Genomic DNA, 23432 nt, shown 5'->3' on the forward strand with positions numbered 1-23432 from the left:
CTTTGGTTTCTCCTTTGGCTTTCCCTGACTTCTGGCTTCTCTTTATAAGGTCTCCAGAAATTAAGAATAAGACCCACCCTAATTCAGTTTCAATTTTGGTCTTTTAAGATCCCATTCACAAATGAGTCCACACCTTAACTGATAATAGCATCTTCAGAAGTCCTACTTTACAAGTGGGTTCACATCCACTGGAATGTGGATTAAGACATGAACATGTCTTTTTGATGGGTACATGATTCAGTCCCCAACAGAAAATCACCCTGGCTCTATTTAGTAGTCATTTTTCTAAAACATTGCATCATACAATCAGTTTATTAGGTCATTACCAGCACTTCTGTCCATTGGTATTTTAAGAACATTTTATTTTGAAATAATATTTGATTTACAGAAGAGTTATAAAATAGTGCAGTTTTCTCATATATGCTTCACCCAGCTTCCACTAATGTTAACATCTTACAGAACCATAGTACATTTATCAAAACTAAGAAATTTGTGTTGGTGAAATATAATTTAATTAATCTACAGATTTTATTTTTACTTCACCAGTTTCCCTACTAGTATCTTTTTCTCTTTCAGGATCTAATCCTGCATTAGTTGTTTTGTCTTCTTAGACTCCTCCTGTTTGTGACATTTTCTTAGCCTTTTCTTGTTTTCCATGACCTTGGCAATTGAGTGCTAGGTAGGTATTTAGGATGTCCTTCACTTTGGGTTTGTTAATGTTTTCTCATGATTAGATGGAGTTGTGAATTTTCAGAAAGAGTACCACAGAGGTGAAGTGACCTTTTTTTTTTTAATTTTCTTCCAGAAATATTTTAATAAAAATTGGTTGTTCCAAGAAATGCCCACTGCATGCCTATCAATGAAAGAAAGCCATTAACAAAATAGAAATTTTACCATATGGCTATGCTTTTAAGTGAAAAAAAAAATTAGCAGACACTCAAGCACATCAACAAAAACCAGTGTTAAAATCACATTTCTTCTTATTGGGTATGCTTAGGAATCTGAATACATACCAAAATAAAACTTATTACAATTATTGAATTATTTAGGTCACAGAACCCTATAGAAGCATCTGACCTCAAAGGCATTCCAGTTTGAGACTCAATTTCAGAAAAATACATAACAACTGTTAACAGAAGACATACAAGGTAAAAAAGGACTCTAAATTCCCAATATACTCTTGAGTCTGATAAAACAATCTAGGTTTTTTAACAAATTATTTTCTTTAAACAGTTGCCAAGATGGGAATCAAAGATAAATAGAAGGCATAACAGTTTTGCTCTAATTATTTGTTTCTCAGATTTTGGTGATTTTGTTTTGTTTGTGTTGTTTCTTATAAATTCAAATTAAACACAAGAAAACTCTACTTCAAAAAAATTTAACAGCTTAAGAAAAGCATCATTTGCACGCTAGACATTGAAAACCTTTCTCACAATTTAAATTTCAGTGATAAAAACAATAGGTTTTAGAATTGTTTTTTGAACATGTATCAGAAGGAAAAAAAACACTATTTATTCAGTTTTAGACCACATCAGCGAGAATGAAAACTGTCAATTTTTCCAAAGGCAATTACTCCACACCAGAAGGTAGGCATGACTCAAAAAGGCAACAATTTGGGTTTTTCCTGCCTTCAAAATGTTTATCAAGTCCTGTATTTCTCACAGCCTTTTGAAACATGTACAAAATAAGAAATATTCCAAATGTCAACAGTAAGACACATTCCTTTGGGAAGTGGCTGTTAAAAAAAAAAAAAAAAAAAAAATCCAGCCTGTATATGCAAAATAAGCAAGGAAATTCAGTCTTTTTTTTTTTCTTCTTTAAAAGTCCATTCTTCCTTAAGTATCATTCCACAAAATTGGAAGTGAAGGACTAAAAGTTCAGGAAAGGAAAGGGAGGAAAGAGAGCACACACCATTAACACAAAAAGGAGTAAAGTCATACTCCAAGATACCAAAAGCTGGTTGAAGAAATTCACCATTCTGTAAGACCTACGGCTTGTACTTCTGTGAGAAGAGCAGCAAAGAGTGATTCACTGCCTTGGAGCAGTCCCCCTTCCCACTCCAATTCCTAGTTTCTCCAGTCTTTTCTTCCCTAGTCAGATGAACCTCACCTCTGAACATGATGGGCCTGTTGCTGAGGACCTTCTGAACAGGTTCAGAGTCATCAAACACAACAAAATCAAAATTTGGTTATTTCCTACTGCTGTTACTGTGGAGCTTCACCATATTCCTATAATTTTGAAAGGAATCTTTAAGATCTGATTTGTTCACCTCCTGAGGCAGGTTGCCAATGAAGAGCTGTTGACTATCAGGGTGTCTCACAGTTCTTCGGGGTTCAACATCCTCTTGCTCACCGACCTCATGGATTGATCTGGGTCCTCTCTGTGGAGGAATATTTATTCATTGTTCTTGCCCTCTTTGATCCCCCTGAGGCCTCTGTAGTGGAATCTGAGATTCAGGCTTAGACTCTAGATGGGGCCGTGAAGCTGGTACTTTAATGACATGAAGTGGTATCCCAGTAACTAGAACAGCTTCACTTGGTGGAAGGTTCTTGTTGGTCACAGATACCCAGAAAAATGTCCTCAAGTCTTCCTGTACAGTCTGAGCTGTGGCTGTAGGTGCTGGTGAATAATTCTGAGCATCCTCAGGAGGAGTTTCTTCTAATACTGGTTCAGACTTTTCCTCTTGGATATCAGATATAGGTTCTTGTACTGGTTCTGGTTCAGGATCAGGCCTGGTTCAGCAACAGGTTCCTCTAAATGTTCTTCAAGTCATTGCTGACAGTCTGATCATAGAAAGTTCCAAATCATCAGGTACCACCTCTGGAATCTGGTGTCTTTCTTCAAAACTACCAAAGACCTCATCTTGGTTTCTGAAGCTATCATTGTGAAGATAGAACTTATTTGCAAAAGAGCCATCAGGGGCAAGAACAAAACTCTGCGTGATTCTCCTTATGCAGTCCCATCACCTGGACCACCATAGCATCATTTAAAGTTGGCATGAGCATCAACATGGTGAATTTTAGTGTGGCAATTGGTAACATTCTGTGACATCACTTTCCTATAGATTTCTTTCTGACCATAGACCACATCTGCTGGTTTTCTATTTGAATCCAATCCCCCATGAAAACATGAGTTTTGTTTCCTTAAAATCTGTGTAGCATGTCTCAGGTCTGGTTGCGCAGTGTATAATACTGTCTCATAAATTCCTGCTCAATCAGCAGGGGACTAAGCTTCTCCATAACCATTGCTTTGGTCAATTCAGCTTGTGTGGCTGAACGGCAAAGGAACAAGCTTTGCTCCACAGCAGGATGGATAGCAAAAAAATCTCTCACGCGACTGTGTTCACACTCCTGAAGTGCCCTTCTTAATCACTTCTTATCAGTGGTCATGTGATATCAACTTTTACTGGTGATGTTAACCTTAGACACTTGGTTAAGATGGTGTCTGCCAGGTTCCTCTACCATAAAGTTCTGTTTTTTGTCTTTTCCCACTCTTTTCGTTAGAAGTGAGTCACTAACTATAGTCTACATTCAAAAAGAGAATTAAGCTCCACCTTCTGGGGTGAGGGATATCAAATAATTTGTGGGCATATATTAAAGTTACCACAATAAGTATTCTGGGGGAGATATTTTGAAGTTATTCCGCTATCTTGTTTCTCCTTAAAATTTCACCCACTAATTTCAGCATTCCTCAGTGGATCTGGCTTTAAGCAGCTACTACGATGGAGTTCTAGTAGTGATTTTTCTCTTTTCTTCATTCCTTTTACATTTGTTATTTGGAATTTTTTTTGTAAGGAAGATTTGCCCTTTCTTCCCCATTTAAAAATTTATTTGATTATTTATATCATTATGGACTCAAGGACATTTATTTTATTGTGGGTTATAGTCCAATACTATCATTATTTTGTTGCACAAATTGTTCCAGCTTTGGACATTGGGAGCTCTTGCAGGTTGGCTTCCGTGTCCCTTTGTCCTCATCTTGGTATTTGAGAACTTCCTTACTTTCTAGAACTACATGATAACTCTGGGGTCATCTTGTACTTTCCATGTCCTAGGCCTAGAATTAACCATTTGTCCAAGGAGCACTAGTTCCTTTTGTTTGGGAATGCTATTTAGAAACTGAGAACTGGACTGGATGTGCTTGTTGCTACTGGGGTGTCACTGATTTGTCATGTGTGCATTCCATCCTGGGTGTTTTCAACATGCTGGTTGATTTTTGAAAATACACATGCAATAATGTTGGCTCTTTGTGGTGTTCAGTTGTGTAGGTTTTAATGATTGCATAAAGTCATGTCTTGGCCACTGCAATATTATATAGAATAGTTCCATTTCTGTAAAAATTATCTCATAAAGTTTTCTTGTAGTCAACACCTCTTACTTTTCCCAACTCCATTCTCTCTTTCCCATCTCTTTCATTCTGCCTTTTCTAAAGTCTCATAGAAACAGAATCATATAGTATGCCATCTTTTGGACCTATCTGGCTTTTATATTTTATCACTATTCATCCATGTTGTTGCATGAATCAATAGGCTGCTCTCTTTTATTGCTGACTAGTATTCTGTTGTATGTATGTACCACAGATTGTTCACTCCCCTTGTAAGACATCTTGGTTGTTCCAGTTTTTGGTGATTATGAGTAAAACTGCTGTTAACTGTTCATTTACTGATTGGGGAGAACATACACATTCATCTGTCTTAGGTAAACACTAAGAGTGGAATTGCTGAATCATATAGTGTTTTAGTTTACTTTGGCTGCTCAGCAAATACCGTGCAATGGGCTGGCTTAAATGGTGGGAATTTGTTAGCTGACAGTTTTGAGGCTGGGAAAAAATTCAAATCAAAGTGTCATCAAAGATAATGCTTTCTTCCTGAAGACTAGCATTCTGAAGCTGGCTGCTGGTGATCCTTGGTCCTTGGCTTCCTGACACATGGCAGTGCACATGGCAGCCTCTCCTGGCCATTCTCTTCTCTTCCAGATTCTGTTGGCCTTCAGAAGCCTTCAGCTTCTTGCCTCCTGTGGCTTTCTCTCTCCATCTGAATTTCATTCCATTTATGAAGGACACTAGTAATAGGATTAAGAACCATTCTGATTGAGGAGGGCCACACCTTTACTGAAGTAACCTTAACAAAAGGGCCTATTTAAAATGGGTTTACACCCATAGGAATGAATTAAGTTGAAGAACACGTTTTTTGGGGGGCCTATTCAGCTCCAAACTACCACATTTGCAAACTATATTTAGTTTTATGAAAAGCTGCCAAAATATTGTCCAGAGTAGCTGAACTGTTTTACATTCCTTTCAACAGTGAATGAGAGTTCCTGTTGCTCTGTATCCTTGCCAGCATCCCTGCCAGTGTTGGCATTATCCCTTTTTTTTTCCTCTTAGTCATTCTAATAGGTATGTAGAGGTATCTCATTGTGGTTTTATTTTGCATTTCCTTAATGACTGATGATGAACATCCTTCCATATGCTTATTTGCCATCCAAATAGCTTCTTTTGCTGGGTGTCTTTTCAGATCTTTCACCAATATTTGGTTGGGTTGTCTGTTTTTTTTATATTGAGTTTTAAGAGTTCTTAATATATTTGGATACAAGTCCTTTTTTTTGATATGTGATTTGAAGATATTTTCTTCCAGTCTGTGGCTTGTCATTTAATTCTCTTAACAGTGCCTTTTGCAGGGACATGCTTTACATTTTGATAAAGTCCACTTTATTAATATTTTCTCTTACCGTTCATGAGTTTAGTGCCATAGCTTAAAAACATCATCAAATTCACGTTCATGCAGATACTTCTCAGTGTCTTCTTCTAGAAGTTTTATTAGTTTTACATTTTACATGTAGATCTATGATTCATTTTGAGTTAATTTTTGTATAAAGTATGTCTTGCGATTCATTTTTCTTTTCTTTTTTTCTTTTTCCTTTTTTTTTTAATTTTTACATATGGATTTCCAATTGTACCGCCACCATTTGTTGAACAGGTTATCTTCTTTCCATTGAATTGCCTTGGCACCTTTGTTAAAATCAGTTGGCCATATTTGTGTGACTCTACTTCTAGACTATTATGTTCCATGTGTCTATCCTTTGATTGATACCATACTTTTTTGATTATTTTAGCCTGTAAAATAACTCTTGAAATTGAGAAATGTGAGCCCTCCAACTTGGTTCTTCAACTGCTTTTTTGTTTGTTTGTTTGATATTTTAGTAGCTTCACCACAGAAATTTTGAAATCAGTTTCGTGATATCTACAAAAAAAGCCTGCTGGGATTTTATTGGAATTGTGTTGAATCTATAGGTCAAACTTGAGATAATTTATGTCTTAATAATATCAAGTTTTCTAATCTATAAACAAGCTATATCATTTCATTTATATAGATAACCTTTGATTACTTTCATCAGTTTTTGTAGTTTTCTACATCTAGATCCTGCACTTATTTCATTAAACTTATACCTAAGTACTTCATTTTTTGTATGTGCTACTATAAATGGTACATTTAAAAAATTTTTAAATCCTATTTGTTTATTTCCTGCTTTTAGAAGTCCAGTTATCTTTTGTATATTGACATTGTGCTCCGCAGCATGCTAAACTCACTTACTGGTTCCAGGCATGTTTTTGGTAGATTCTTTGGTGTTTTATACAGCAACAGTCATGTCATTCCTTGAATTAAGACAGTTCTGTTTTTTCTTTCCAATCTGTATGCCATTTATTTCTTTTTCTTGCCTTATTGAACTAGCTCGTATTTTCTGTACATTGTTGAATGGAAGTGATGGGAGAAAGGACATCCTTGCCTTGTTCCCTCTCTTAGGGGGACAGCATTCAATTTCTCACCATTAAGTATGATGTTGAGTATGATGTTAGTTGTTGGTTTCTGGTAGATACTTGTTCCATTTTGCTAAAGCTGCCAAAATGCAAAATACCAGAAATGGATTGGCATTTACAGTGGGGGTTTATTAGTTCACAAATTTACAGTTCTAAGGCCATAAAGGTGTCCAAACAAAGACATCAACAAGAGGATACCTTCACTGAAGAAAAGCCAATGGCGTTGGGAACACTTCTGTTAGCTGGGAAGGTACGTGGTTGGTGTCTGCTGGTCCTTTGTTCCCAGGTTGCATTTTTCAGCTTCTGATTCCAGTGGCCTTCTGTTTAAGCATATGTGGGTTATCACTTAGCTTCTCCAGGGCAAACTCTGGGCTTCATCTCTTAGCTTAGCAATTCCAAACGTGGTTTCAATGGCTGTCTCCGGAATGTCTCTAAGCATTTTCTCTCTCAGCATCTCTCTCAGCTCTTTTCAAAATGTCTTTGCTTAGAGGATGCCAGTAAACTAATTAAGACTCACCTTGAATGGGCAGGGTCACATCTCCATGGAAACAACCAAATCAAAAGATCCCACCCATAATAAGTCTGTACCCACAAGAGTGGATTAATAGAATGTGGTCTTTCGTTTGGGTATATAATAGATTAAGACCAGCACAATACTCTTCATTAGGTTAAGGAAGTTTCCTTTTATTCCTAGTTTATCGAGAATTTTTGTTATCAATGAATATTGGATTTTATCTAATGTTTTTTTCCTGTATCTGTTGATATGATCATATGGTTTTTCTTTAATCTGTTAATACGGTGAATTGCATTGTTCGATTTTCACATATTAAACCAGTTTCGCGTTCCTGGGATGAAGCCTATTTTGTCATGATGTATTTTAGTCTTTACGTATTGTGGATTCTATTTGCTGATGTTTTGTTTAGGTAATGATGGTGTTTCAAGAAAAATAATCTAGTTTGGTTTACAGCTAAGCTGAGCAAGTGCTTTACCTCAAGATAACCTCATACCTTACTTAGTATACAACAGAAAGGTTTTATGTTTATTTCTGATTGCATCACACAGAGTATTAAAAAGACCTATTCTTAAGGATTGATATTTAAATTAATAATTTTTGCTGCTTAATCAAGAACACTTTAAAGTGAAATTAGCATTCTTTTTTTTTTTTTTTACTGTAAGGGCAGGGTGGTGAAGATGATGATGATTACTGGTATAATTTGGTACTACTGCTTCAATTAGTGCCAAGAGGCCAGCAATTTTACCCATCATTACTTTTGCACTATTACTGCAAAATGTCAACACAGTGAAGAAGACAAATATCATCTTAGTATTATTATAAAAATAGCTTTTACCTTATAGATCTCCCGACAGAGTCCCTAGGACTGCTGGTGTTCTGTGAACTTTACTTTGAGAATTGCCATTTTATATCTTAATGGTATTAGTTTTCTGTGACTTCCATAATAAATTACTACAAATTCATGGCTTGGAATGACAGAAACATTCTCTCACTGTTCTGGAGGCCAGAATTCCAAAATTAGGGTGTTGACAGGTCCATACTCCCTCCATGGCCTGTTTCTTGGAGTGATTTTTTGTTTGTTTATTCTGCTTGGGGTTTATTGAACATCCTGGGTCTCTAAATTAACATTTTTTTACCATGTCTGGAGAGGTTTTATCTATTAATTTTTTTTCCTCCCTTCTCTCCTCTCCTTTTGTGATTCCAGTTACAGGGATTTTGGACTACTTCACATTGACCCATAGGTCTCTTGAGTTCTGTTCATTTTTCTGTTTTCAGTCTTTTTTCTGTTTTTTGATTGGGTCATGTCTGTGGATCAGTCTTCAAGTTCACTGATTCATGTGCCTTGATGTTGAGCCCATCTAGTGAGTTTATTTCCTTTTTATTTTGAACATGTCCGTTTTAAAATAGCTTTCATTTCTCTGTTGAAATTCCCTGACAACTCACATGTTCTTCAATTCTTTGAATATGTTTTTCTTTTCCTATTTTGAACATATTTTAATAGCTGCTTTGAAGTCTTTTCTGTATTCAACTTTGGGGACCACTTGGATTCAATTTCTCGAGTGTTCTTTTTTTCCTAATTATATTTCATACTTTCCTGTTTCTTTGTCTAGTAATTTTTGGTTGAGAAGGGGACGTTGTAGATAATTCATTGTAGCAACTCTGGATATCTTGTTCATTTGAAGATTAGTGGATTGTTGTCCTTACAGGCAGTTAATTTGCCTAAATTCAAAAATTCAAACTGCCAACTTGATCTAATCCATAGTATGTGGTTGCTATTTGTTCTTAAGGCTTTCTACTGTCTACTGCTTTTTTTTTTTTTTTTTGTCCTAACTCTCTTTAGGTCTTCTCTCTCATCACAAAATTTGGCTGTAAGTCAAGAATATGGGCAGAAATGTGGCTCACCTTTGCTATATTTTTTCTTGTTTTTAGGGGTCCCACCCTAATTTCTAGCTACTCTGCCAGCTTTGGGCATTGTGGTAGATAGCCTTTAAGATAACCCTAGTTATCCCCACTTCTTGGTATTGATGTCCTTGTGTACTCCATTCCCATACTGGGTAGGACTGTTTAACTACTAGGATATTGAAGAAACCATGTTGTGTAGCCCCAGCCAACTTTTTGATTGTAACTTCATGAGAGGAAGAGCTGGAACTATCCAGCTAAGCCAATGCTGGATTTCTGACCCACTGAAAATGAGTGAAATATCAATTTTTATTGTTTTATGCTGTTAAAATTTGGGGTAATTTGTCATACAGCAGTAGCTAGCTAATGTAGTTACTGTACCCTGATGTTTCATTCTCATTCAGCTTCAGCTTGAGCTGTGCATGGTTGCTGGATGCAGTCAGTTAGAAAAGCACCAGATTAACAACTTGGTTCATATACCTCTGTCTTTTAGGAGTAGTTTTCTATCTGGCCTCTGCCTGTTTTTTGCTTGTTTGGTTTTTGGGGGTTGGGGGGGGGCGCAGATGTTTTTTGCTGGTGTTGTGGTGTCTCTCCTTTGCCTGTTTAGTTAAACTCCAACCAGGGATTTGACCCGGCAATTGTACCTGATAGGAATTTACTTTTAGGAAAGTATAATGAGTGAATACAAAGATATTTATCACTATGTGGTTTAATGTAGAAAAAAAATTGAAAACAACCTAAATGACCAATAATAGGAAATTGATTCAAAAATCCTAAGTCCATGTAATGGAATACTATACAGTCATTAAAAATGTTTATGGAAAGTGAAGAAGATATCAAAAAATAAAATGTACATTATAACCCCGTTTTTGTTTAAATGAGATAACATATGCAAAGTAAACATGTTGTATGGATATAAATCAGAATGTTAATAGTTGTCTCAAGTGTTGAAAATATAGGTAATTTTTATTTGATTTGGCAAATAAATGATTTTGTAATAAACAAATAAAACCTAGTTGTTTTGTTTTTAAATTGACTGTCCATATATATAAACTTCCTATTTTTTCTTACACATACCTTCTCTCTCTCCATTTTAGAAATATTAAAATACTAGCAGTCTTTTCATATATCTTGCATAATCATTTTGAATTCAAAGAAAGACCTGCTTCTAAATTATCCCAGGAAGCTAGATTTTAGAAGACAGTAGCATTAATGAAACAGCAGTATTTTGAATTTTTTTTGTAGTTAGTAAGTTTCTACTAATGCCTAATCTATACATATATAGGCCTAGATTGAAAGCATTCTCCTTTTCTCTTAGTATTCTTGTCTATAGCAGTGCTGTTCTATAGGAATATAATGCAAGTCGTATATGTAATTTTAAACTTTCTAGTAGTTGCATTAATACATCAGAAAGAAATAAGTGAAAATAATTTTAATTTAACTAATTATCCCAGTATATACAAAGTAATACTATTTCAACATGTATTCAGTATTAAAATTTATTGTGATTATTTTTCATACTATTTCTTTGAAATCTGTTCTGTATTTTATACTTACAACACTTTTCGATTTGCACTGGCCACATTTCATGTGCTCAGTAGGCAGACATGGCTAGTGGCTACCATATTGGATGGATAATGCAGGTCTATAGCATATTCATGACTCCAGTTGTTTTTGCATCTCATGATAGACCCTATTTTCAGCCTTAGTTTTTAGTTTTTTCATTCTTTTCTAATTTTTTTCCATATTTCACTTCAGAGGTACAGCATCCAAATAAATATTAATATTCTAGGAACAAAATATTTCTCTAATAAGATAGTACAAAATACATTATGTATGTGTTTGTATATATACACACACATATATACATGTACACATAAATGTACACATAGTATGTTTCAGTTATTTGAAGACCAAAATATTAAACTGTGATGTGTAGATTTTTTTAAATAATGCATTTTTATGTTAAGTAAAGGTGGATGCATTTCGGTTTTAGAATCTGAGTTGTGAATTTTTAAAAATATTTAACTTGTTGCTTTTCCAATTGCTATTGCAATATAATGAACTACCCCAACACTTAGTGGTTTAAAACAACCATTTTTTTTTTAATGCTCACAGATTCTGTGGATCAGGAATTCAGATAGGGCACAATGGGGATAGCTTTTTTCTGCTCTATGACGTCGGAAGCCTCAGTTGGGAAGATTCAAAGATTGGGAATGACTTAATCAGAATGATCTGGAAGGCTCATTTATTCATGTATTTGGCAGCTGGGCTGGGACGACTCAAAGACTAGGACCTTTGATCAGAGTGCCTACACATGAACTCTCCATGTAGTTTAACTTCATCAGGGGATGGTAGCATGGCATAATTAGATTTCTTACAAACTGCTCAGGGCTCCCCCTGCAAGTGTTTCATCAAATAAAGCAGAAGCTGAGTTGTCTATGACCAAGCCTTGGAAGTCACACAGCTTCATTTCTGCCATTCTTTGTTGGTGGAAGCTGTTATAAGCCTGTTCAATTTCACAGGAAGGGGACAGAGACCTCATCTTCTAATCAGCAGACTATCAAAGAATTTGGGGACCATATTTTAAAACTGCTACAGTTGTTGAGGGAATTATAGGAAATATAAGTAAGTAAAAATGCTAACACTAATAAGATAGCCATAATTTGCTCTATAGACTGTGTTTAAAAAAAAAAAAAAGAAGGAAAAGATGGGTATACTTAAACTATATATTTATAATATTTGCCAGGCTTGGTTTTTTGCATAAGCGGAAGGAATAACACTTTAATATTAGTTTTTATATTCTTTTCTTGTTCTAGATAGCATTTTCTTTCCACCTAACCAATCCTTGTGTTTATTTTTACTATTTTTAGTACAGGCTTTTTAAAATATGATTTAAAATATTTGAAAAGAAACATTTGCTTTCAAGGGCACCCTGATTGATTTATGATCCTTTGATTACTTTTTATTATTTTCAGGTACTTTTTCATGTATGATATAGCATAAGGAATGGTAAACATTGACAAATAATTAGGTGTTCTTTCCTCCTGTCTCTAAGAAAGTATTTTTCTTTTTTTTCACAGGGTGTGTAATTCACTTCTGATAATTTTCAGCAATGTTCCTATTATTTTCAGAGGAATAGCTTGGACATGATGATGCTCATTTTCCTGTTTTCAGATCATGTAGCATGGATGAGCCAAATCAAGCATTGGATGGGTAGATATTTAGATTTATCTAAATTAGACTTGGCTCTTTTCTTGATTGCTAAATTGTACCACTGTAGATTTTTCTGAGACTGTAGGGAAGGGTAACAAATCCGTCTTTTTATATATGGAAATAGGGAAGAGGAGAATATTTAACATTTTTGTGATTCCTGTTAGACTTATTTTTCTATAAGTAAATAAATTCTTTCAGTTGAACTGTGAACTTAAAATATTATCCTTTAGGAAAAGTGAATTATAACACAATGAAAAAAGTGTTATTTGAATTTCAGTTCTCTGTATATCCACTGGAATTATAGAAGTGTGGGTAATATTTTTCTCTTACAGCTTGATTGTGTAAGTTGTCATTGTGTCTGTCATAGAATATATATTTACATGACAAAAAATTAAGATTCCGCTACATTATTTAGTAGAAATTCAAAACAGAACACGGAAATATAAGCTTTGTTCATATTTCGTTTACAGAGAATTATTTTATACATTATTATGGCAAGAAATACAACAGCAGTTCCTTTGAGTACTTGTATCAGTGAACTTGAAACAGCTTGTGAATGTTTTTTGTTTCCCTGTCATTTGAGATATGGCACAGATACCTGTTTCCTTCATCAGAAAGGAAAACTAGATTCTAGATTCATTAAAGTTTGCCCCAAACCCAAAGAAAGGTAGTTATAACTAAGACTAGAATCCTCTTATTAGGGCAGTTGGCCATTTGATGGACTAAAGAAATAAAGCTGGATCTTAGTGTAGTAAGGAGCAACAGATCATTGGTTAAGAGCATGGACTTGCTGATTGCTTGATTGAAGTCCTAGCCCTGTTCCTTCCTAAGTATGTAACTGTATTAAATGACCTAACTTCTGTGCCTCAGTTAACTTATAAAATGGGTATAATAATGCTATTTACTTCAAAGGATTCTGAGGTGGATTAAAGAAGTTAATAAATGTAAAGCATTTAGAATAGTGAATGGCCATAGGATAATATGTTTTTAATATTTATATTGATTAAATTAAGAAGATGGGTGTTAATTTTAATATTTAATAATAAAATAAAGACAAATTCTGTAATAATCAAAGATAAATATATAAAATGGAAGCATGAAAGCATTAGAAGAAAACATGGGTAAATAGTTTTATAATCTTGAAATGGGGAAAGCTCTAAGTATGAGTCAAATATCTGTCAAATGTAAATGTAATAATCAAGAAACTATAGCAAAAAAACAGCATAAAAAAAAAACAAACAACAAACAATAGCCTGTGGAAAATATTTTGCAGTACATAGTAATGAAATAGGGCTGATTTTCTTAATATCTGAGTGTTGCTTCTTAACACTTTCCTTAAATCGTTAAGGAAAGCACAACTCTCTAGGAAAAAAAGACAAGTGACTGCGAAAGACACCCAAATGGCTGGTAAACATTTGAAAAGATTCAGCATCAAAGTTAAATACTACAGAGTTTCTCACCTATCAGATCAGCAAAGATTAAAATGTTTGATGATAAGGTTGGAAAGATGAGGCATTCTTAAGCATCCTTGATGAGGGATGGACACTGATGGTTATTTCTGGAGAGCTATTTGGCAACAGTGGTTAAAAGGACAAACCCTTTGAACTTCCATTTTCACTTCTAGAAACTTATCTTGCAGATTCATCACAGAAGTTGACCTTATAAGTTAGTTCACCACCTGAAATTAATGTTCGTCAATTGGGGTTTAGTTAATAATTAAATACTACATAGGTTTTTTTAATGAGGATTTATACATATGCACACATAGGTATACACATGTGTATACATATACATGCATATATATCTATATATAGAAACAAAACAATATCCAGGACATAAGTAAAAAACAGTAAGTAGCAGAAGTGTAGTATCATCCTACATTTTAAAAAAATTTATATATATACTTACATATGCATTACATGTAAGTATAGGTATGCATACAAAGGATATACAGGAAACCATTAACTATAGTTACTTCTGGGAAGATTGAGATCAGCTACCAAGGAGAGAGAGGGACTTTTACATTTTACTTTATATTCTTCATTGTTTGGATTTTTTTTTTAACAATGGTATATGATATATTATTACCTTTATAGTTTTAAAAAACCAATAAAAAAAAAACTGAACTTCTATGCTTAGCTATCTATTACTACATAACAAACTACTCTAAAACTTAGCAACCTCAAACAACACATATTTATTATCTCATAGTTTGTAAGAGTTAGGAATTTGGGAGCAGCCTGGCTGGTTGGTTCCGGCTTAGGGTTTCTCATGAGATTGTAATCAAACAGGAAACCAGGGCTATAGTCATTTCAAGACTTGACTGGGCTTGAAGGGTCTTCTTCCAAGCTCATTCACATGGTTGTTGGCAGGCCTCAGTTTCTTGCTGGCTGTTGGGCAGAGAGTTCACTTCCTCATCACATGAGCTTCTCCGTAGGGTTGTGCACAATTTGACAGCTTGCTTTCCCCAGGCTCAGTGATCTGAGAGAGAAAATCCAAGTCCAAGACTGTTACCGCAGTCTTTTAGAATCTGATTTTGGAAGTGATATACCATTACTTCGGCCATATGCTATCAGTCACATCAACCAACCAGCGGTATATTGTGGAAGGGAACCATACGAGGGTGAATACTAGGAGGTGGGGATCATTCAAGGCTCTTTGGAAGCTAGCTACCACAGTGGGTCTATAAGAGTGTATATCTTTTGTAGCAAGTTAGGATTATAAAGAAAATTAATTGGGTCAACATTTAGATGGGAACTATGCTTAAAAGTTACTTCATGATTCTGTTTTTCCCCCTCTGTGGTGTTTTCTTTTATGGCCTTTTAGTTGTCTCCTTACTAATCTTTGTATATTTGTTCTTTCTTTTTCAGGTCCAGCACAGAATCAAATGCAGGGTCCATCTGGGTATGGATTTCATCCTCAAAACTATATTGCTCCCTCCGGACATTACCCAAAAGGACCTGGGAAGATGACCTCATTGCCATTGGATAGCCAGCGTGGTGATTACTACTCTGATCTCTATACAGTACCAACACAGAATGTGGTGACTACTAGCACAGCGAACCAACAACCAGGAGCACATCAGATGTATGGCAGGGGTCCTCCTGCCCCTCATAATATGGGATCCACTCCAGGATCTTTCCAAGGTGCTGCATCATCAGCATCCCATTTGTATACCAGTGCCTCCCAGCCATACTCCTCTTTTGTAAATCACTACAGTAGTCCAGCTATGTACTCTTCTGTTGCTTCTCAGGGATTTCCCTCTACTTGTGCTCATTATGCTATGTCAACTGTTTCTAATGCTGCATATCCTAGTGTTTCATATCCCTCTCTGCCTGCTAGTGATCCATATGGGCAAATGTTTACATCACAGAATGCTTCGACTCTCAGACCAGATAATTCATTTTCTGGTCAAAATGCAGCTGTCAGCCATCCATCGCCACTTCCACCTCCACCATCACAACAGCACCACCAGCAGCAGACTCTTTCAGGATACAATACTCTGTCTTGGTCAGCTCCAGGCCTTCTGTCAACCCAAGACAATCCCATCCAAAACCATACTGGATCTCTGGTGACAGCCAGCAACAATCCAACAAATACCGGTAGGTTGAGTGAAATGTTCACCAAAACCTGGTTGAAATCTGTGCATTTCCATTCAGGTTACTATTTGTATGAAGATTAAAAAAGTTGCCTAATAAAAAAAGTGGAGATTAGCTCACCTTTGCAATTTTATTTGCATTATTGTAGTATTTTGTAGTATATCCCCAGACTCTTCCCTCCGACCTGTTCACAGGTAGCTACCCAACCATTTGCCTTGTCTAACCTGGTTCTTTGCCCTGATTGGGATCTCAGTCAATATTCATTAATGTGTTTTATACCTCTATAATAGTTGTCTTTAATGTGAGTTAGGTATGAGAGGATCCATCTGGGGAAATGCTTTGTTGACCTCTATTTTAATTTTTTACACTAATTCACCCTTGGAGACAGTTATTTTTCCAGCCTATGCCCCACTTACTACATAGAAAAGTTGATGGCCTACAAAACTACAAGTTTCCCCTAAGTTAACCCCTGTAAATGACTTTCCCAGAAGATATGGTTCCTATAGATTAAAACTAGTGTTTTCTGATTCCCAAATTGGTAAGTTACAGTGAAGGATGGGAAAGGTTTAGGAAGATACATGTAGTCTTTCTGACATTCCTAAACCAAGATGTCATTAAATTTATTACTTTAAATATTATGTATGTGAGGTATGTGGTCTCTTTTAATGTGTGTGTCTGTAAGCTATTTCATTGTAATTCACCTTGTGAACTTGAACTTAACTTTTCTCTGAAATTGAATGAAAATATATGTAAACAATGGGAATTAGCTTTTTTTTTTTTTTTTAAGAGGTGGGGCATTATAATGATGCCTTTAGGTTTTATGTCAGAGGCTAGTCATATCTAAAGGATGTTGTAGAGAGATATCCTCCTTCCCTGGACAATTAGATTATGTTAAATTAGAACTTTAGAATACTGTGTCTGAGCCATACGTTTGAGGTGGGCTCCTTAATCACTGTACCATTTAGAAATGCTTTCAGCTACAAGCAACTAGTAGTAGTTTAAGCAAAAAATGTGGTGTTTTTCTCACTTCACAAGAAGTCTGGCAGGAAGCAATGGTTCCAGATGTCCTCAGTGTCTTTTCTCTCTTTCCATTCTGCCATCGTTCACATGTTGGTTTATAGAAACAAGATAACCTATAGGCATCAAGTTACAGTTAAAAGCAGGAATAAGAGAGAGAAAAGGAGATGGAGTGATGACATTCACAGACTTCCTTTTAAGTATCATTTGCCATAGCTATTTTAAAAGACCTCTCTTAGCTTCACGGAAGGCTGGAAAATGAATACTTAACTTTGTAGCCTCCATGGTAGAGTCAGGCTAGAAAGAAGGGAGTTTACATTGACTGGTTATTGGGTGATTCAACAAAATGTCAGTCACAGTTCCCAAATCTGGCTGGGTAGCAGAATCAATTGCTTGCACAGATTATGATTTTCAACCTCAGACTTACTGAGCTGGAATTTCCATGGGTAGTCTTGGGAATCTATGTTTCTAACTTAATCTCAAGTGATGTTTACTGTCCAGAACCATATTCTCCTGTAATCTTTCCCATGTTGGGTTGCCTGTAGACATTAATGTTAGAGACAGATCTTAGCCAGGAGCTCAGTTTCTTCTGATTCTGGTCTACCCCTTTCAGAACCATGGCCATCTGTCCCCTAGAAATTGTGTTTTCTTTCTTCTTTCAACACTCCTTTTATAGATCAGCTTTTTAAGGTCCCTTTGACTTAAGGATTTTGTGACTTTTGTAACAAAGAGGAAATAGAGGCAGTTCCTATCCTTATATCTGAGATGCAAATGGGATCCTGGATTGGAACCAATTTATACTGAGATGTAGGATCAGGGAAATATGGGGTCATTTGTCTATGAACAGAACACCCAATTGGAAGACACTTATCATTAAAAAAAGATCTTGAATACAGAGGAAGAGTAATTATCAAATTACCTTCTATTTGTATAACTGTAGGAATTGATCCTTTTGACAGAGAAGTGGAGTATATTTCCATTCTTGAAGTCTTAGTTCTGTATTAGAACTTAATTCTTGTTAAGTGTGTAGAAAATTGGTGGTACAAGAAAAGAATTATGGACTCCTAACTTTTTGCCTTTGTTTTGTGTATTATTTTCCTGGGGCTGCTATAACAAATTACTAGAAACTGGTTGGCTTAAAACAAGAGAAATTGATTCTCTCACAGTTCTGGAGGCTAGAAGTCTGAAATGAAGGTGTTGTCAGGGCCATGCCCCCAATGAAAGCTCTAGGGAAGAAGGCTTCCTTACTTTTTTCAACTTCTGGTGTCCTCAAGAGTTCCTTGGCTTGTGGAAGCTTCCATTTTTGCTTATCTGTTTTCCCCCGTATACCTCCATCTCCTTGTCCAAATTTCTCTTTTATAATGACACCAATCATACTTGATTTACGACCCACCCTAATCCAGTATGACTCATCTTAACTTAGTTATATCTAAAAAGATTCTTATTTCCAATAAGCTCACATTCACAGGTAATGGGGGTTAGGACTTGAACATATCTTTTTGAAGGACATAATTCAACCCATAATAGATTGGTCAATTACTTTTTAACTGTAGTTCAGAGGTTGACATTAAATATATCGTAAGTTAACATGACATTTGGCTTTCACCATTTCAAAAGAAATAAAGATGCTGCTTTTAAACTACTTTAAAATTAAATATTCTAGAGATTCCCAAATTTTCTCAGTTGATATACCTCAGTAGTTTTTTCATGGTGCCTCTAGGCTAAAAGTAAGGCCTAACTGCTTTATTTATTAAGTGGTTAGGGCCAAACAACTTAATAGTAATAGTTCAGGAGGTCTTTGACATCTACCACTGAATTTTTCTTGAAAATTTGAAATATCCCTTGGCACCCTGTGAGTTTGTTGCAGTGCTTTGGGGCACCTCAGTGCAAGATTCGGGAATCGTGAGACTTGTTTGTTTCCTTGGCTGCTCAAGCAAACACCATGAAATGGGTCAGGTTCAACAATGGGAATTTATTTGCTCACAGATTGAGGCTGAAAAAAGTCCAAATCAAGGCATCATCAAGGTAATGCTTTCTTCTCGAAGAGTGTGGCATTTTGGGGCTGGTTGCCTGCTATTCTTGTCCTTAGCTTGTCACTTGATAAGGCACATGGCAGGGTCTCCTGCTCTCTCCCTTCTCTTCCTGATTCCATTGATATTCAGCTTCTTGCTTCCTGTGGCTTTCTTTTTGTTTGAATTTCATTCTGCTTATAAGGGCTCCAGGAATAGGATTAAGGCCCATTCTGTTTGGGTTGGGCCACACCTTAATTGAAATTATCTCATCAAAAGGTCCTATTTACACTGGGTTCACATCCACAGGAATGGATTAGATTTAAGAATATGTTTTTCTAAGGTACATATGGCTTCAAACCACCATAAGAATAATGGATTTAATGTTCTGGAAAGACAAGCAATTTAATATTGCTTTGGACAGTCTTAAATAATCTTGTACATTAAAGTGAGAATTATTGTTAAGTGTGAACCATAGTTTTATTTGAAATTCAACCTTTGAGTGATTGGTAAAAATAATTGTTATTTTTTTATTTCTTGGTTTTTACATCAGCTTTATTTTCATATATAACTAAATGTCCTTAAGTAATCTGTAAACGGTTAGAAAACCAAAAGCATAAACTGGAGTTAAGTGAGTATCAGTAAGTTGATGGATATATACTGTTATTTTTAGGCAGTTGATGAGTTAATATTCAGAAACATAGAATAAAATAGTCCTTTAAATATCAACCTCATTTGCCTTTTTATTTTAGGAAAGCATGTTAATATATTATAATCCAACACTAGAACTTTATTTTATTTAAAAATGCCCGAAGTATGCCTGTTTTGAGTGCTGTTCGGTTAACTCTGGGTGAAATTTGGCTAATGTTTAAAAGCAGTCTTCTCATAGGCCATTTTAAAATTTGTAAACTGCAGCTGTAGGTAGATCTCTCAAGGTACAGAAATTCTTTTTTAGTTCAAGGTTAAGCTGGTTGAGTACATGACTAGGAGATAAAGATAGTCATCTTTGGTAGCAAGATGAGTACTGGAACTCTGTGAATTCATTTAAAGTTACTAATTTTTTAACTTTCCGTTTGTTTTGAAAAGCACATAATTTAAAATATTCATAAAATAAATCTTGTTGCTAAGATTTGGAATTTTGCCCTAAAAAATAATTATTTTGAATATTTCTTTCTTATGCATATTGATAGCGTATTATAAAATAGTCTTGTCTGATTAATGCTATTTACTGTGAACAGTTTTATAAAACATTAGATGCATGTAAAAGCTATTTAAAATAATAATAAAAAACATATATATATAATCCTTGTATAATTGTCCACAACATACATAACACTAAATTTAAATGGTCACTAATGAGTTAGTGTGATATGTCATCTCTGGATAGTGATATGCCTAAGGAAAAGCACAGGCACACCTCAGAAATACTGGGGGTTTTATTCCAGACCACTGCAATAAAGCAAGAGATGCAAATTTTTTAATTTCCCAGTGCATATAAAAGTTATTTACTTTACACTATAGTCTATTAAGTGGGCAATAGCATTATGTCTAAAAATTAGTGTACACACCTTAATTAAAATGTGAGACAAAGACACAAAGTGAGCACATGCTGTTGGAAAAATGTCACTGAGAGACTTGCTTGATGCAAGATTTCCACAAACCTTCAATTTGTAAAAGACGCAATATCTGTTAAGTGCAATAAAACAAGGTATGCCTGTAAAGTAAATATCCTCATGAAATTTGCAGTCTACTTCATGAAGCAGACATTATCCAAATAAGCACAAGTGAATGTAAAATTGCTGTTATTATTTAAGTGTCACGAAGCAAAAAGATATCTGGTGCTTGGAGAGTATTCTCTAGGTACATTTGTCTTATTAGTAATGAAGGTTAAGGAAGTCTTCTGAGGAAGTGATATTAAGCCACAATCTGAAGGATTTTCCTTGTACAAAATATCTTGCAGGTGAAATAAATATTTAAATACCAAAAGACAAAACTTTTAAACTTTTTGAAGAAATTAGGGTTGTTATCTCTGGAACTTTGGCGTATAGGACTTGTTAAACACAACACAGTCCTAGCCATAAAGTATAAAAGTGATAAACTTGACTACTTTTTTTAATTAAGAACTTCTCTTCATCAAAAAGACAATATAAAGAAAACATAAAGGCTAGCTGTGAACTGGGAAGAAAAAATATTTACAGTATATATCTAGAATACATAAATAACATAAATAAATTAATAAAAGACCAATAAGAGAAAAATACTTTAACAGGCATTTCACAGATGAAATGAAAACATATTTAACCTCATTATAATTAGGGAAGTACAAATTAAAACTAGAATGGGATACCTTTTTATATCCTAAAACAGATTGATAAAAATTTTTATATCTGGTAATACCGGGGGATGGCAAGGATTTGGAGTAACAGGAAACTCTTAGACACTGTTGGCAGGAGAGTATGTTGATTCAAAATGTTAGGAAAATTTGACACTTATGGAATTGAAGAAAATCACACTCTAAAACACAGCTTTCACTTCTCTATACCCTAGTGAAGTCCTTCTCAAATTTTATGCTTGTAAGTCACCTGGAACCTTGTTAAAATTCAGATTCTGTTTCTTCAGGTCAAGCTTCTGTATGAGGTGCTGCTAGTCTATAGACTAACACTTTGAATAGGAAAACCCTAGAGACATTTCCCAGCCCGTTTTAGGTGTAGAGCACTTTAAGCAAATGATAATATTTGTATAGATTATGGGTTAAAGGGACTAGGCCTGTCTAGGCCAAAGACCTCATTTCTCAAAGGGGCTGCTCCAGGGCTAAGGGGATTCGAAACACTTGTTGAGAAGCTCTGCCCTAAAGAAAGTTGCACATCTGCACCAGGGACATGTTTACAAATGTTCATAGCAGCACTGTTACTGAAAACAAAATACTGGAAACAGCCCCAAATTCTGTTTATAGTAGAATAGATGAATAAATTATATTCTTCCAGTGGAATACTGAACAGCAGTGAAAATGTTGAAATAGAGTTGCACTCATTAACACAAATGAATCCTAGAAATATTACATAGGAAATCATGGAAGAATACACGCAGAATGCCATTGTTATAAAGTGCAAAAGCAAGCAAATATAATATTTAGGGATACTTAAATATGTGGCAAACTATTTAAAAACAAAAGCACTGGCAAAATGGTGGAGAAGGAAGTTTTCTAGATTGCTCCTTCCACCAGAAAAATGAATGAGTTGGAAAAAGAAATTGGAATCAACTAGGTGGTGACCCTGGAACCAGACATTTAGAACAACCTTGGTAGTGCCTGATGAACAGAGAGGCTACTGAAAGTTTGATTCTTGTAAGTAAAGATGGATCTGGAGACGGTAGCAGCCCCCATTACTCCTCTCATGGCAGAAGCATGATACGGAAATGCAGACCAGATTTGGGGAGTATAGGATGGAGCAAAGGAAATCCTGACTTCCAAAAGCTGGGGTTAGAGGTGGAGGTTGGTCTGGGGGATCCAGGGGTCCTCTGGAGAATGAAAGCCTTCCTGCCTGTTTTAGTTTGCTGGGCTACTGAAAGCAGATACCATAAAATGGGTGGGCTTTTAACAAGGGAAGTTGGTAGCTTACAAGCTTTGGGGCTGTGGAAGTGTCCAGTTCCAAGGCATCATCAAGACAATGATTTCTTCCTGAAGACCGACTGCCATTGATCCTGGACTCCTCTGTCCTATGGAAGGGTACATGGCGGTGTCTTCTGGTTTCTCCCTTCTCTTTCCAGTTTCATTGTTTTTAGCTTCTTGCTTCTGTGGCTTTCTCTTTGTCTGTCTAAATTTCATTCTCAGTCGGGGGCAAGATGGCAGACTGGTGAGCTGTATGTTTTAGTTACTCCTCCAGGAAAGTAGGTAAAAAGCCAGGAACTGCGTGGACTGGACACCACAGAGCAATCTGTCTTTGGGCATACTTCATACAACACTCATGAAAACGTGGAACTGCTGAGATCACCGAAATCTGTAAGTTTTTGCGGCCAGGGGACCCGCGCCCCTCCCTGCCAGGCTCAGTCCCGGGGGAGGAGGGGCTGTCAGCTCCAGGAAGGAGAAGGGAGAATTGCAGTGGCTGCTCTCATCGGAAACTCATTCTACTGATTCAAACTCCAACCATAGATAGACTGAGGCCAGACACCAGAGACTCTGAGAGCAGCCAGCCCAGCAGAGAGGAGACGGGCATAGAAGGAAAACAACACGAGAAGCTCCAAAGTAAAAGCAGAGGATTTTTGGAGTTCTGGTGAACACAGAAAGGGGAAGGGCGGAGATCAGGCCTTGAGGCGCATATGCAAATCCCGAAGCAAGGCTGATCTCTCTGCCCAGGGCACCTTCCTTAA

General features: G+C 35.9%; 1 protein-coding gene and 1 pseudogene across 7 annotated transcripts in view; one reads left to right on the forward strand and one right to left on the reverse strand.

The window, feature by feature from the left end:
• SEC24B (SEC24 homolog B, COPII coat complex component) overlaps positions 1–23432 on the forward strand; it is a 124446-nt gene that overhangs the window by 15791 nt on the left and 85223 nt on the right. For 6 of the 7 annotated variants that reach the window (XR_005215940.1, XM_037830441.1, XM_037830442.1 and 3 more), the window contains exon 2: positions 15313–16044. Coding sequence is in view for 6 of the 7 variants with exons in the window: in XM_037830441.1 (XP_037686369.1) it covers positions 15313–16044 (732 nt within the window). In the remaining variant the exon portion in view is untranslated. Of the gene's footprint in view, positions 1–12290; positions 12443–15312; positions 16045–23432 lie in introns of those variants that run through there. The other variant, XM_037830443.1, reaches the window with a different exon arrangement.
• LOC119529075 lies at positions 1988–3245 on the reverse strand (annotated as a pseudogene).

This window comes from Choloepus didactylus, chromosome 3 (genome assembly GCF_015220235.1).
Source record: "Choloepus didactylus isolate mChoDid1 chromosome 3, mChoDid1.pri, whole genome shotgun sequence".
Classification (NCBI taxonomy): Eukaryota; Metazoa; Chordata; class Mammalia; order Pilosa; family Megalonychidae; genus Choloepus; species Choloepus didactylus.